At 35.1% G+C, this 13,814-nt stretch overlaps 15 protein-coding genes across 15 annotated transcripts, besides 1 other annotated feature; 9 read left to right on the forward strand and 6 right to left on the reverse strand.

The window, feature by feature from the left end:
• Positions 1 to 13,814: part of a mobile genetic element that runs on past both edges of the window.
• Positions 14 to 166, forward strand: TVAGG3_0640920 (uncharacterized protein; the record flags this gene model as incomplete). The annotated part of the gene is made up of 1 exon (XM_051241253.1): positions 14 to 166. One exon carries the CDS (start codon positions 14 to 16, stop codon positions 164 to 166), a length of 153 nt encoding a protein of 50 aa, XP_051087840.1.
• On the forward strand, positions 186 to 684 carry TVAGG3_0640930 (uncharacterized protein; the record flags this gene model as incomplete). Its single annotated transcript, XM_051241254.1, has 1 exon — positions 186 to 684. A coding segment is annotated over one exon (499 nt), but the record flags the coding sequence as incomplete, so codon positions are not given.
• TVAGG3_0640940 (uncharacterized protein) lies at positions 816 to 2,954 on the forward strand (the record flags this gene model as incomplete). The annotated part of the gene is made up of 1 exon (XM_051241255.1): positions 816 to 2,954. One exon carries the CDS (start codon positions 816 to 818, stop codon positions 2,952 to 2,954), a length of 2,139 nt encoding a protein of 712 aa, XP_051087842.1.
• On the forward strand, positions 3,009 to 3,869 carry TVAGG3_0640950 (uncharacterized protein; the record flags this gene model as incomplete). The annotated part of the gene is made up of 1 exon (XM_051241256.1): positions 3,009 to 3,869. One exon carries the CDS (start codon positions 3,009 to 3,011, stop codon positions 3,867 to 3,869), a length of 861 nt encoding a protein of 286 aa, XP_051087843.1.
• On the reverse strand, positions 4,073 to 4,438 carry TVAGG3_0640960 (uncharacterized protein; the record flags this gene model as incomplete). Its single annotated transcript, XM_051241257.1, has 1 exon — positions 4,073 to 4,438. One exon carries the CDS (start codon positions 4,436 to 4,438, stop codon positions 4,073 to 4,075), a length of 366 nt encoding a protein of 121 aa, XP_051087844.1.
• TVAGG3_0640970 (uncharacterized protein) lies at positions 4,828 to 5,514 on the forward strand (the record flags this gene model as incomplete). The annotated part of the gene is made up of 1 exon (XM_001318439.1): positions 4,828 to 5,514. The coding sequence occupies one exon, from the start codon at positions 4,828 to 4,830 to the stop codon at positions 5,512 to 5,514; it is 687 nt and encodes a 228-aa protein (XP_001318474.1).
• On the forward strand, positions 5,772 to 6,686 carry TVAGG3_0640980 (organellar and viral DNA polymerase type B; the record flags this gene model as incomplete). The annotated part of the gene is made up of 1 exon (XM_001318438.1): positions 5,772 to 6,686. The coding sequence occupies one exon, from the start codon at positions 5,772 to 5,774 to the stop codon at positions 6,684 to 6,686; it is 915 nt and encodes a 304-aa protein (XP_001318473.1).
• TVAGG3_0640990 (KilA, N-terminal/APSES-type HTH, DNA-binding family) lies at positions 7,473 to 8,279 on the forward strand (the record flags this gene model as incomplete). The annotated part of the gene is made up of 1 exon (XM_001318437.1): positions 7,473 to 8,279. One exon carries the CDS (start codon positions 7,473 to 7,475, stop codon positions 8,277 to 8,279), a length of 807 nt encoding a protein of 268 aa, XP_001318472.1.
• TVAGG3_0641000 (protein of unknown function, DUF4106 family) lies at positions 8,581 to 9,456 on the reverse strand (the record flags this gene model as incomplete). The annotated part of the gene is made up of 1 exon (XM_001318436.1): positions 8,581 to 9,456. The coding sequence occupies one exon, from the start codon at positions 9,454 to 9,456 to the stop codon at positions 8,581 to 8,583; it is 876 nt and encodes a 291-aa protein (XP_001318471.1).
• TVAGG3_0641010 (uncharacterized protein) lies at positions 9,493 to 9,945 on the forward strand (the record flags this gene model as incomplete). Its single annotated transcript, XM_001318435.1, has 1 exon — positions 9,493 to 9,945. One exon carries the CDS (start codon positions 9,493 to 9,495, stop codon positions 9,943 to 9,945), a length of 453 nt encoding a protein of 150 aa, XP_001318470.1.
• Positions 9,962 to 10,351, reverse strand: TVAGG3_0641020 (uncharacterized protein; the record flags this gene model as incomplete). Its single annotated transcript, XM_001318434.1, has 1 exon — positions 9,962 to 10,351. One exon carries the CDS (start codon positions 10,349 to 10,351, stop codon positions 9,962 to 9,964), a length of 390 nt encoding a protein of 129 aa, XP_001318469.1.
• TVAGG3_0641030 (uncharacterized protein) lies at positions 10,419 to 11,653 on the reverse strand (the record flags this gene model as incomplete). The annotated part of the gene is made up of 1 exon (XM_051241258.1): positions 10,419 to 11,653. A coding segment is annotated over one exon (1,235 nt), but the record flags the coding sequence as incomplete, so codon positions are not given.
• TVAGG3_0641040 (uncharacterized protein) lies at positions 11,682 to 12,488 on the reverse strand (the record flags this gene model as incomplete). The annotated part of the gene is made up of 1 exon (XM_051241259.1): positions 11,682 to 12,488. One exon carries the CDS (start codon positions 12,486 to 12,488, stop codon positions 11,682 to 11,684), a length of 807 nt encoding a protein of 268 aa, XP_051087846.1.
• TVAGG3_0641050 (protein of unknown function, DUF4106 family) lies at positions 12,493 to 13,029 on the reverse strand (the record flags this gene model as incomplete). Its single annotated transcript, XM_051241260.1, has 1 exon — positions 12,493 to 13,029. The coding sequence occupies one exon, from the start codon at positions 13,027 to 13,029 to the stop codon at positions 12,493 to 12,495; it is 537 nt and encodes a 178-aa protein (XP_051087847.1).
• TVAGG3_0641060 (uncharacterized protein) lies at positions 13,093 to 13,512 on the forward strand (the record flags this gene model as incomplete). Its single annotated transcript, XM_051241261.1, has 1 exon — positions 13,093 to 13,512. The coding sequence occupies one exon, from the start codon at positions 13,093 to 13,095 to the stop codon at positions 13,510 to 13,512; it is 420 nt and encodes a 139-aa protein (XP_051087848.1).

Consider the following 13,814-nt stretch of genomic DNA (forward strand, 5'->3'; position numbering starts at 1 on the left):
TTACTGAGATGAAATGAACAATACAGCATTGAGACAAATGGGTTCAAGATGGATTTGTCGGCTTCCAGCAGTTACACAACGTGTTTGTCAAGTTCTTCCTATACCTCAGGAAGTTTTAGACCGACTTAAAAAACCTAAACAACCAGTTGAAAACAAACCAAACTAAAATTTTTTACTGAGATGAAATGACCGAAGAAGTTGAAACGGTAGATTTGACACCACAAACAAAAAGTTCAGAACCATTGTCAAAACCCGTCAAAGAACTTACAGATGAAGAGAAAAATTCAATAATAGAAGGTGCAAGGTCTGGAAATACAAACCCTAACTACAAAGTCACTTTTCATAAAAATGGAACGGCTAGTATCTCAAAAAAGAAACAGACTCTCACAAATAAAATATTGAAGTCTGAAGGAGCTTTCGAGACAACAGATGGAAAAGTTTACTTCACTGACCAACAGTTCATTATAGAACATCTCATTGACTTAGAGTCGAAATATTCTAAACTTTACAACAAACACAAAAAGTTGAAAGGAAAACAAAAACAAATGGCATATGATATTTATGAAGATGTTAACGACACAACTGTTCCTGCAAGTGAAGTAAAGTCAGAGGAACCGAAAAGTGACGAAAAACAGATAGAAGAAGAAAAACCAAAAACTGAAGATAAACCAAAACCAAAGTTTAGTTTCCAAACTAAACCAAGTCAACCTTCATTAGCTGGTATGGGTTGGCGTCAAAGACTTCTGGTAGCAGGCGGTTATGTAAAGTAAAGAAAACAGTATATTTTTATTTTTATAAAAATGCCCCCATATAGAATGGATAGAAAATCTGCTAGAATAAAAGCAGAGTTGCAAAGATATGGTTGGAGAGTTTCGAAGAAGTTTAAATATAGGAAGGGAAGACCCATAAAAGTCTATGACAAATTGTCTGGTCTTCGCTACGAAATGGATTTGGAAACAGCACGTGCCAATTATCCAAACAGACTAGAGAGGTTAGAAGAAGAACGTCTTATGGACATGCCTTTCGATGTTAGTGAACCGCAAGTTGAAGGACACGACGGCTTTGCCAGATTCTACTGGAAACATGACGAACAATTGCATCCTTTGAGAAGGAAAAAAGGAAAAGGTGAAGACACACATGCTCCCATGGAAAGAACAAGATATGCATATGAAAAGTATCGTGAAGTTAGAAGTCAAATTACATCTGGTCGAACCTTTACAGTAAACTTTGACGAAGGAAAGAACAAAGAAGGCTTCATGGGTGTACTTGCTGCAATTCAAGACGGAAATAAGAAAGGATACAATCTCAGATTGACCATAACAGATTTGGATGGTCACATTTACTATGCACATGGCAATGTCACAACAGCCGCACAACTTCTTGACGCTTTCAAGACTACAAAGAGAGAACAAATGGTTGACTCCGACTCAGATATTTTGAATGCAATTGAAGGAATTGCAAGTGTAAAGTTCGAATGGTACCAACATAACCCTCAAGCAGTCAGACAACATGCTGGATACTTTCCGTTCAGAAATAAGTCTGACATTGACTTGACAAGGTATGGAATTTACAATTCAATTGAAACAATTGTCAATGAACCTTGTATTCTTACATGTCTCAGGAACTCTGGTCTTGTTACAGATGAGAAGATGAAGTATCTTGAGTCATGTGTGAAGACAAGGTACATTCTCAGAGGTCAATTGGCAAAAGTTGCACCGTTGGCAAATGTCAATATCCGAGTCAACATTCCGACTGAGAAAGGTTCTTCACACGACGACTATGTTGTTGACAAAGACTTACCATGGTTGAAGATTGTACTTGTCCACAACCACTTCATGTTGAACGAAAGTCTTACAAACCCATTGTTCGGAAAAGGCAAGTGCAACATTGTCAGAGCTGTTAACATTCTTTTCGAGAAAGGTTTGTTGGAACCAATTCCAGATGACAAGCTGACAGAAACTTTTGTACCAAAAGACGAAACAAACTTTTCATTGTTAGCAAGACCAAAAGTTGTTCCAGACAAAGTTATAGTACAAAAGAAGTACACAGTTCCACAAGGAGTTGGATTGTTCGGATACCAACCTGAACCAGAAGAACTTCCAATGAGGTTGCAAGAACTTCAAGATGCTATAAACAAACTTCCATTGAGACATCCAATTGACGTCAAATTGTATTGGAGAGCATCAGAGTTAGGTCAGAAGGTTTTATATGAAACAGGTTGCTTCGACGATGTTTATGAGATAACAGGAGAAGTTTCTCAGAAGATAAGAGACTCACTTGAATTTCCACAAACTGGACCAATAGGTTGCGACAAGTTCGACTCAGATGAAAAGATATACTATGTCGACCTTAACGCTGCATACATGAGGTTTGTCCAATATATTCCGACTGGAATTCCAAACGAAGATGGTGAGTTCCCGGGAAGGAACTATACAGTTGGAAAAGTCATACAACAACTGTATGATATTAGGAAAGCTTCAAACCCCAAACTTGCAATGACACTCAAATTGCTTATGAATTCGACATGGGGATATTCCATTAAGAAACCTCAAGCGATGAAGAGTAAACACTATGAGAAGGTCGACAACTTTGTTGAAAGGTTTTCTCCTTTTGTTTTGAAGTACGAATTCACTCAAGGTCAAAATGGCTTAGTAACCACATTAAAACCTATTGTCGAACATTGGTCTTACCCTCAGTTCGCAAAGGCAGTACTTGACAACTACAACAAATTCTTCTCCGAAGTCAAATCCAAAGTTGTGGTTTACTATGAGAACATTGACGCACTCATGACGAACGAAGAAGGATACAACAAACTCATTGAAATGGGAATGGTCGGTGAAAAGATGGGCTTTTTTAAGCTAGATAAGGTATTTTCCGAAGTTCATGTAATATCGAAAAGGAAATATTGGGGTATACTTGAAGACGGCACAGAAATAAAACATTGCATGAAATAAAACATTGCATGAAGTAAAAACGTTTTTAAAACAGTATATTTTTACATATATTAAATGCTTCAGGTTGAAAAACAAAGAACAAAAGCAGCAGATACAAAACCGTTAGACTATATCTTTACAAATGCTGGTAGGACAATTTCAGATGAAGAAATTTCATCCGGTGCTTACAGATTTGACTATCCAATCCGCTGGCTTCAAAGTCCTTCAGATGCAAAGGCAATAGGATTAAGAAGAGTTTTGTTTTCAAATAGAACTAACGCGTTTATGTTTGCAGTATATTTTCATGGGCAGTATAAAGGTTCTGATGGTCTAATAGACAGATTTGACGAAATGAGAATCTTTACTATTCGTTCAGACGAAAGTCTTGAGAAGACTCTAAATGACTTTCAAACTCAAATGAACAAATACTACTGGGAATTTCAAGAAAAATACCACTCTTTACTAAATGGAACATACTACCTGAAACTAGAATATGACAAGATGAATTCAACCGTTTCATTTCAAAGGATTGAAATTAACCCTCCAAGAGATACAGAGTTTTTATATTGGGGAGTAGACAAACGTTCTTGGGCACAATTTCTTCGGTTACTAAACCAGAACGAACCATTGCCACCAGATGGTCCATTTAAATTTATACTTCCACCAGCAGATTTGACAGTTTATAGAAACGTGTTTGACCCTCAAAATGTCATATGTCATGCAAGTTTCAGTTCAAGCAACAACAGTTTTCTTTGTATTGGTAAGGACTTTTATGACTTTGCTTCTAAATTCTACGAACCACCTAGTAACAGTTTCTCTGACTTTCAAGTTTGGTTCACAACAAACGGTGTGCAACATATAATACCATTGTACTATGACTTTTATCTCGAATTGTCTTTCATATACAACTACGGAAAAGTGCTGAAAAAGTATTGAAAAATATATTTTAGGTGAAGAGGTGAGATCTCACCTGTTTTTTCACCTCTTTTCTCACCCGTTGAATTTTGTTGCTGAATTCGGCAAAAATATATTTTAGGTGAAGTGGTGAGATCTCACCTGTTTTCTCACCTGTTTTTTCACCCTCTTGAATTTTCATGAATTTCCTTAAGATAGAAAAAAAGTGAGTTAAAATGAGATGTTTACTGAACTGGTTGGATGCCGCCTTCTGAGGTTATGTAGAACGGCTGACCCGAGAAGTGGAACAGTGCTCTGAGAATTTGTATAATTCGTGGAATTGGACTCTCTCTGTTTGGAAGTTGTATCCATGGGCGCTTTGCAAAGAACTTGAGAAGAGCTTCTTTCTTCATCTCCTTTATGTCGTCTACAGGAGTGTTTTCTGGTATTTGAATTGGAATTCCAGTTTCAATTTCGATTTTCAGCGCACCTCTTCCAGACAACCAGAAGCCGAGGGACTTGTTGGCTTTGTCCTTGCCCGAGTACTGCTTAACAACTTCATTTATCTCTATAAGGTAAATTGCCTCATCTAATGGCTCGATGTTGTCCATTGTTCTGTTTCAGAACTAGTCTTGTTCTGTTTCAGAACTAGTCTTGTACTTTTTCAGAACTAGTCTTGTACTTTTTCAGAACAATACTTGTACTGTTTCAGAACTAGTCTTGTACTTTTTCAGAACAAGACTTGAACTTTTTCAGAACAAATTTCCCGTAAAAGCTCTCAATTTGTGAGAAAAATTTTCTGTTTCAGAACAAGACTTGTACTGTTTCAGAACAAGACTTGTACTGTTTCAGAACAGTATTTGTACTGCTTCAGAACAAGACTTGTACTGTTTCAAGACAATATTTGTACTGTTTCAAGACAATATTTGTACTGTTTCAAGACAATGTCCGACGTCCCACCAACCGAGTCCATTCCCAAACCAGTTCACGAACAAATCTAATGGCGAAACATTCACAAAAGGCACTTATATCTCTTTGTATTGAAGTCTTACGTAGAGACAAGGATGGTTATATAAATGCAACAAAGATGGCAAGAGAAGCAGGAAAGTTAAACCATTTAAACAGATTTCTCAATAGTGCTAAAATGCAGGAAATTCTTGAGTTTTGGATGAACGAATACGGTCGAGCCAAAAGTGGCTCAACCTCAAAACAAGCATTTTGTGAAGAATATACCAACCGGAAGAATTTCGACGGTTGCTTTTTATACAAAGTTCATGCAGGAATTCCGGATGAAATCAAACAGGTTAGAGGAACGTATGTAGACCCAAGACTTGTAAACTATATAGCAATGTGGGCTTCTCCAAAATATTGTATAGCAGTTGGAAAAATTTTGGACTCCATAGACAAGAAAGTTCATGAGAAATTAGATGAAGAAGAACTTGAAGATACAGTAGAGAATGCAAAACCTTTGTTCGAACAAGAAGTTAGAAAAATGTGCGAAAAACAAATAGAACATGAACGTGAGATATGTTATGGTTATAGAGACTCTCCATACGAACTAGACCAATGGGAACAAGAAGATTTAAAGAGAGAATTTAGAGAATATGAACTCGCTAAGATAGCATTAGAAGCTGCAGAAAAGAAGTTAAAAGCTTGGGGTTGTTTTGTACAAAAATATTGTGAGTAAATGAACCATTTTTTTCAGCAAAAATATATTTTAGGTGAAGAGGTGAGATCTCACCTGTTTTCTCACCTCTTTTCTCACCCGTTGAATTTTCATGAAATTTGGTCATTTTTCAGCAAAAATATATTTTAGGTGAAGAGGTGAGATCTCACCTGTTTTCTCACCTCTTTTCTCACCCGTTGAATTTTCATGAATTTTCCCGAAATAAAAAATAAAGTTAGTTTTTTAAAAAAAATATTTTTTATTTTTATTGTAAGAACATGTTAGCAACAACAACACCAAACTCGTTAGTCATGAACCCAACTTCAATGTTAGTAGAAATGAAAAGCTTCATTCCTTCTTCATATACTTTCGAAACAGAAATCCAGAAGATAAAGCAAGAACTTCTCCAAGGAGATCTAAACTGTAGTGCGAAAGATGAAACAAATGAACAATATCTTTATGAAATGCAGGATATTATTGACCATTTACCTAAACTTCCTGAAATACAACAACAAAAGCTTACTATTCCAGAATTCGATGAAATAGAAGTCAAAGCAACCGACTCAGTAGAAATAAAGAAGTTCATTCGTAAGGTAAACTATGAGTTTCTTGGATTTCATTGCAACCACAAAGTCATGGACAAAGACTGCGATATGTTATATAAGAACATCTCTGACATATATAAATCGGTGGAGTTTAAGACCTACGACAACTTTGTTTCGTTAGTTGCTGAGTGTGTATGGCAGATAAGAGATGAAGATAGAAGAGGTAAAGTATGGAACCAACAGATAAAACCCGCAACTTTTGAGTTAAAGAAAACCATTGACGCCTTAGTCGTACTTGCAGGTAAGGTTTCAGAATATAACGCAAAAATGAACCCACAATGTTCAAAATGTAAAGCAGCAATGAGGAAATATAACTACTCCGTCAAAGAGATAGAACGTATGAGAAACGACTATGCTGATTTAAAGAAAGAAGCAGAGAAACCAGCAGAAGATAAAATGGACATGTTGACATTTCTGAACAAAAACTATCCAACAGCTGACGATTTCCTTCTTTCAGATGTCAAGAAGAAATATAAAGAAACTTTCGGCATTGTTAAAACATTCGATGTACTGACAGAGGAAATCGAAGCCACAAAACTGTTTAGGATTTCAAATATACATCGTACAATTCATGTAAGACGCTTGTGAAAAAGAGGTGAGAAAAGAGGTGAGAAAACAGGTGAGATCTCACCTCTTCACCTAAAATATATTTTTGCCTGATTTACGCTCATTGACGATTAAATCATAACAAAACATTTACGAAGAAATCTTGACAAAACATTTACGATGAAGTCTTGACAAAACATTTACGAAGAAGTCTTGACAAAACATTTACGAAGAAATCTTGACAAAACATTTACGATGAAGTCTTGACAAAACATTTACGATGAAATCATGAAAATTCAAGAGGTGAGAAAAGAGGTGAGAAAACAGGTGAGATCTCACCTCTTCACCTAAAATATATTTTTGCCGAAAAAAATGACCAAATTTCATGATATAACTGTATTTTTTTGACGAAGAGAACTTTTACACTTCGTAAAAAAAACTCTATGAAAACAGTGAAAAAATGACCAAATTTCATGAATTTCCTCATATGCTTGCTACCCTCGAAAAAACCGAGGATAGAGATTCCATTCGAAAATCGTGAAAAAATGCGACCCAGACTTTTTTCGGGGTCGCCAAAACTCTATGAAAATCGTAAAAAAAACTCATGAAAATCGTGAAAAATTGCGAGTAGGTAAAAAAACCTGGTCGCCAAAACTCTATGAAATCGTGAAAAAAATGACCAAATTTCATTATATAACTGTTATTTTTTGACGAAGTGAACTTTTACTCTTCGTAAAAAAAAATCCCTGAAATCATATCTTTTATACAAGATAGAAAATAAAGTTAGTTTTATTTTTTTATTTTTTTATTTTGTATGTAAAGACAGTAATGTCAACAACAGAGAACACAACAACTGCTATCGTTCATGAAGCCATAGATGAAGAATACGAGTGGGTTCAGTATAACAAACAGTTACGTCTCATTCGTTCGGTCAAAGATGACATGTACCAAATGCAAAGTATTTTGAATGCTCTTCGTTCTACAAAGCAAGCACGTCATTGGTTTGAAAACCAACAGACAAAAGAACTTTTAGAAGAATTTCCTCATATGTTTGCGACCGGTAGAAAACCGCGGGTCGAGATTCCGTACGAAAATCGTCAAAATTTGCCAAATGGTTTGAGAGGTTGGTATGTACATAGACTTCTTGTAAATGCTGTTGCAATGTGGGCTTCACCTCGCTATGCTTGTTATATTTTCATGATGTTAGATGAAATTCATAGACAAGAACGTGAAGAGCTAGAGAACAAGCTTGAATCCAAAGACAAAACCATACAGAAAAGAATACCACGTTCGGTACCAAAAGGAAAGGAAAAGAACTATAAGTATATGATTTATACTGAAGAGATGGAAAATGAAGAAGACAGAGATATGGTTATGTTGCATTTAGTCAGAAGAAACAACAAAAGCTTTTACGACCTTGCTAAGATTTACAAATCTAACAGAAATTGGTTCTATCGCGAAAACTTACCGATTTCAATGACACCGAATGAAGATGTGAAACAGATAGTTCAAGATACGTTACCTCAAACACACTATGATATGAAAGGTTGTACAATACTTACATTCAAAGAAGATTTGCCATTACTGAAAGAAAAAATAACAGAGTATTTTGACAACTTCAAACAAGCAGAGTAGATGAACCATTTATTTTTCAAGCTTGACACCAAAGATGGCTCAGGTAGCTCTATAAGGTAAATTGTCTTGTCAAATCCTTCTGGCATTCCGAGTCCTTCCTTCCGATAGGAAAAAAATTTCCTTCCAACAGGAAAAAAATTTCCTTCCAACAGGAAAAAAATTTCCTTCCAACAGGAAAAGTCCTTCCTTCCGACAGGACACAAACGAATGTCCGACGTTCCTCTTCCTGAATGTCTTCCAAAGCCAGAAGAACCGACAGCCCCAGCACCACAACAGACTAAGACTCAGACACTTACATTTTTCAAGCTTGACTTTTTACAATTTGAACTTTGTTCGCGTAGATATGAATTCTGAAAGAAGTATGAGGGTCTTGTATGACTTTGTACTTCTCCCATAGTTCATGTCTGTCAAACTTACCTGCCATGGACTCTTTCATAAGTTCCATGAAATCGTCTTCGGACAATCCGGGGAAAAGTATAATATCAGTCAGTATTCTCTTTACATCCTTACTTAAACTCTTGGCTGTCTGTACACAAATGACAACTGAAATGTTAAAGTGTCTGAGCTTCTTAAGAATTCGACACATGTCTTGTTCTCTATTCTTTAACAAAGGATGAGAGGCGAAATCATCTAAGATAAGAAGACATCTATGAGGGTAAGTCTTCCAATCGTAAGATTGCAATTTCTTCGAAATGTACTCTATCTCTTTCTGTTTGTTTCTGAAGTGTTTCTTCTCTAATATTCTCTGCATTTCCTCATTTGGGTCTTTAAACTTCGAGTTTATATACTCATTTATAGCATTGTACTTCAAAACTCTTCTTTGGTACTTCTTTATCCAATCCAACAACTCAGAGTCTTTTATACATACTAACTTAGACTTTTTTATAATATCTTTGAACGAATTGACTGTTTGGTCAAATTGACCAGAAGTCGAACAAATGACTACTAACTCATAGAATGGGTTCTTCTCATCTAGTTCTTGTTGTTGTGCAGCCATTTTAAGATAAGTGAAAGTCTTACCCGACCCAGGTGGTGCAATTAGACCTGTTATACCATTCTGAGCAAATAAGAACTTGTCATGTATGAGTTTTATCTGAGCATTTTCCAACTTCCTCTTGTTCTTGTTTAAAACATTCTCAAATTTCTTGTCAATGTCAGCAAACTTTTTTTCTAACATATTTTTAGAAAAATTAAAATTTTTATCTTTTAGAAAATGTCTAGCGATTTCGCTATATATATTCGAGACAAGCTTTTCGACAGCAAAACATCTGTCGACCATAAAATCTTACATAGTGTAAACAAGAAAGGGGAATTTGTTCTAAAGTTCTGTTTCTGGGAATATGACAAGAACCATAAAACATTAAGCAGAGCAGTCTTAAAATTTGTCAATGACAGACTTGTTGACAGAGATGACGCCTCTTGGAGAGATGAAGTCCAACAAAACTTCTTAGAATGCAAAGAAGACACATGCGCTGTTCTTGAAAATGAAATAGAAAACAGAATAGAAGAGCTATTAAAGGACAAAGACCTTTTACAAAAATATGGTTCTGAGAAGTTTGACATAACTCCACCAGAGAAGAAGAAGAGAGAAAAGAAAGAAAAGAAAGTAGAAGAAGAGAAGAAAGAACCAGAGCCAGTTCCAGAGAAAAAGAAATTTGACATGTAAAAATAAAATTTTATTTTTAGAACATTTCTGGGTCAATGTCAATGTTCTCTTCCTCTTTAGGAGCAAACACCGGCTTAGACTCTAAAATCTTTTTACCCAATTTACCTTGAACTTCAACAACTTTAGACTCATAATATTCATAGTCGTCTGCTTTCTTTGGTTCATAAGGTATAACAAGTTTGTATGCTTTGCCTTCTTTAAGGTTTGAGAACCTTCTGTCAAAACTTTCTTTGACTGTTAACAAACCTTCTATGTCTAAGTCTTCAAATTTCGCACCATTTTTAGTCACAATAGCAAACTTAACTGGTTCGATGTTCCAAACTTTGTCAAATGAAGACTTTTCAAAATGGTAGAAGTAAACATTCAAATATGTGAATGGGTCTAGTTCTTCTTTAAGTCCTGACATATACTTGTTTACTGAGATGAATTTTGTCATCTTTTCTATCGGATAAAAAAAATATTTTTTTTAAAATTTACTCAGAAAAATTTTTCTTGTATATACACCATTCTGTACGTCTAAAAGACTTTTGACATTTGCCAAGAATGTTCGTTTAGACGCTGTCATATAACCATACTCTTGACAATATTGTTTATACGAATCGTACAATGACCTTTCATCTAAACACTCAAAGTCAGTTTCATCTATGAACAGTTCATATACACTCTTGTTTGCTTCTAACAATGTTTGTCTCTCTTCGGTATGTGGAATTTGTCTTGGATTGAACTTTGAAATATCTAATGTCATGAAATATGAGAACAAGTGGTTGTAAAAGTCAGATGTCAAAGTTTCTGCTAAGTCGTCAAAATATTCTGTATCTTGCATATGAGAATCTGACGTTCTGACAACTACATATCTTCTGTCAGAACTTTCTAACTTCATCGGAACAGCATTGTTTGAAACCATAATGAAATTTGCAACATTTTCACAAACTCTTTGGTCTTTATATTTTCTTTCAACAACTCCAACTTTGTCTGTTATAAGACTCTTCAAAGCATCTGAGTTCAAAACTTTTGTTGTATCTATACTTTGAAGTTCGTTACATACTATAAGTTTCATATTCTCTATTGAAGAGTTAAATTTACCGCAGATGTTTTCTAAGTTTGTCATATTCGGATTCGAATAGCCCTCTAACAGTTTGCACAAAATATCTGTAAAGAAAGTGTTCTTACCTGTTCCTTGTTTTCCAATTATAATGAGAGCAGTTTCATTTTTAGCACTTGGATGTTGTAAGATGTTTGCAAACCAACATAAGATATACTCATAGACTCTTTCGTTTCCATTGCATATAATTTCTTTGACATGGTCTAACCAAGCTTCTATAACATTTTCTTTCCATTCTACTTGTTCGTATTTATATCCAGTGAAGATAGAATAGAAGTTTGGAGATGGTGTATAGAACTTTATACCACGAACTGAAAAATCTTCAAGTTTTGACAATAAGATATCCCAAGCATCTAACATCTTCATGCCAACTTGTACGACTTTTATTTTCTTAAGTTTCTGTTTACATTCTTGTTCAGACACTATCGTCGCTCTTGGTTTGTTAAAGACAACATCCCATTCTTTCATGACATAACATTCTGGGGCAGAGTCAACATAAATGACTAAACGTTTCAAATTCTCGACTGCTTTGTTATAGTCTCTAAATGGACACATATTTCTGAAGGCTTGGAAGTCATAAAAATCTGAAACATCTATTCTGTACATTTTTATAAAAATAAAAAAAAATATTTTTTTATTCTTGACTTTGTTGTTGCATTTGTTCCATTTGTTGCATTTGTTGTTCTTGAGCTATTTGTTGTTGAAGTTGTTCTTGTAATACAATACTTTCACCAGTTGCATCTTCCAATTCGAAACTTTCTGCCGTCATTGACAAATACATAGGACATAAAAGTTTTACAGGAACAAAGTTTGCGTCAACTAAGGTTAAGTTTATGTTTGCTAAAGTGTTTGAGTTTACTAAAGCTGAAAACTCTGCATTCGAATGAACAATAGGCAAACCAGCAGAGAATGTGTTGTTTATACGCATGAGTATCTTTTGGTCATAGTAGTTTCTGTCGACATTCGAATAGCACTTTGAACCTAAGTTTGAAACAATATATAAAATAGGTGTACTTAAAGTCAATGGAACGGATAGACCTTGTATGACACCTTTTCCTGTTATAGGAAATTGTTGGTAGTAAAAACCAGATATAAGTTTTGTATTATAGCTCATATCGTTTATACTAAACTCAGTCGGACATCCAAACATAATGAAACCTGCTCTAGTTGCAGCACATGTTACATCCGTCCTTAAAGTATTAAATAAGTCAACAAAACCTGTTGGTGGTATATCTGAGTAAGTATCTTCAAAGGAGTATTTTTTACCATTCACAACAATAAAATCTTCTGGTGTCAAAAGAGCAAAACAGGCTTTAGTCGTCATTGTGTTTAAGGTTAGTTTACAATATCGTCCTTGAGGACTTTGTAAGTTTGTTGTTATAGAATTATATGACTCAGGGTTTTTAGTCGTAATAGTATAAACCACTATGTCTTCTGCCATTTACTTAGCAACTAAATTTTAATGAAATGTTGTGGTCGTCAAATATTTTTATAACATCTGGGAAACTATATTTTAAGTTCAACGTTTCACCTCCTTTCATAACGTATATCTTGTCAATGACATTATATGAAACACCACAGCAAGCAATGTCGGGTTCTATTTCTTTGATGTTTATATCGTCTGCCTCTGTCAAAAGTTTCAATAGTTCTTTCAAAACTTCATGAGGTGCGATGACATATGAGTTCACTTTTACAGGGTTGTGTTCGACCAAGTTTAACATTATACCTAAAGCTTGACAAATCTTCTCCTGAGTTTTAAGTTTGTCTTTAAGTTGCATGTAGTCGTTTCGAATATCTGCAACAGAACTTAAGTCTCTGCTAACTTCAGGATATGTTGGTTGTTCTTTTACAGGAACTATTGTTATACCATCTTTGTCTTCGTATGGTTTTCCCACTTCAACATCTCTTTCTTTGACATTGACAATAACACTTTGACTGTTTGTTTGAGTTGGTGAATTTAACTTCACATCTGCCACCGCCATTAAACCTTTTGAAACACTTACGCTTCTATTTTTCGGAAATGACATTTTACTTAGAATAAAAAGATGGACGTATTTGAGTATCTCTTCGAATTGAAGCAAAACAAAGTTTACACACACAAACAATACAAGTTCATTGACAGAATAGTTCTTTACACAAACAATGGAAAATGTTATAGAATAGCAGTCTTTGCTGAACCAAAATATTTTCATAAAGCAAAGAAAGTTGGTATAACTGAAATGGTGAAAGTTCTTGAAGCAGACAAAAATATAACAACAAAACTGACCGATATTTCTAAAGGTAAGTTTATAATACAATACTATGTCAAAACTGGCGTACTGTCAATATTTGACGGAGAGAAGTCAGTTCAAGAACAACTTACTGACCTGCTGCCAAAATCTGCTCGATGGAAGCTGTCGTTATGCCAATCTGAGGAGCCCCAGCAGGTTTCATCGAACGAATCTTCAAAAGAGCATCTTCCGTGAAAAGTGCTATTGGTTTTGTAAACTTCTTTGCTCTCAATTCATCTGGACCGTCTCTGTCACCAGTATATTGTATTTGAACTGTACCAACAGTTGAAATACCACCCATAAAGTCTTCTGAGTCAGCAAATGGAATGCCAAGCCAAAAGTTTGAACGGTCTCTATTTGTATATTGAGTTTTTTGACCTCCTGTATGGGTCCATACTTTCACATATGGCATAATAGAACTTTGCATTTCAGGGTTAATGGTTGTTGTGAAGTTGTTGTTAAAGTTCATAGCATCTAATGTCAAGTTATATGACCTC

The sequence above is a fragment of the Trichomonas vaginalis genome, chromosome III (assembly GCF_026262505.1).
Source record: "Trichomonas vaginalis G3 chromosome III, whole genome shotgun sequence".
NCBI classification, from domain to species: Eukaryota; Parabasalia; order Trichomonadida; family Trichomonadidae; genus Trichomonas; species Trichomonas vaginalis.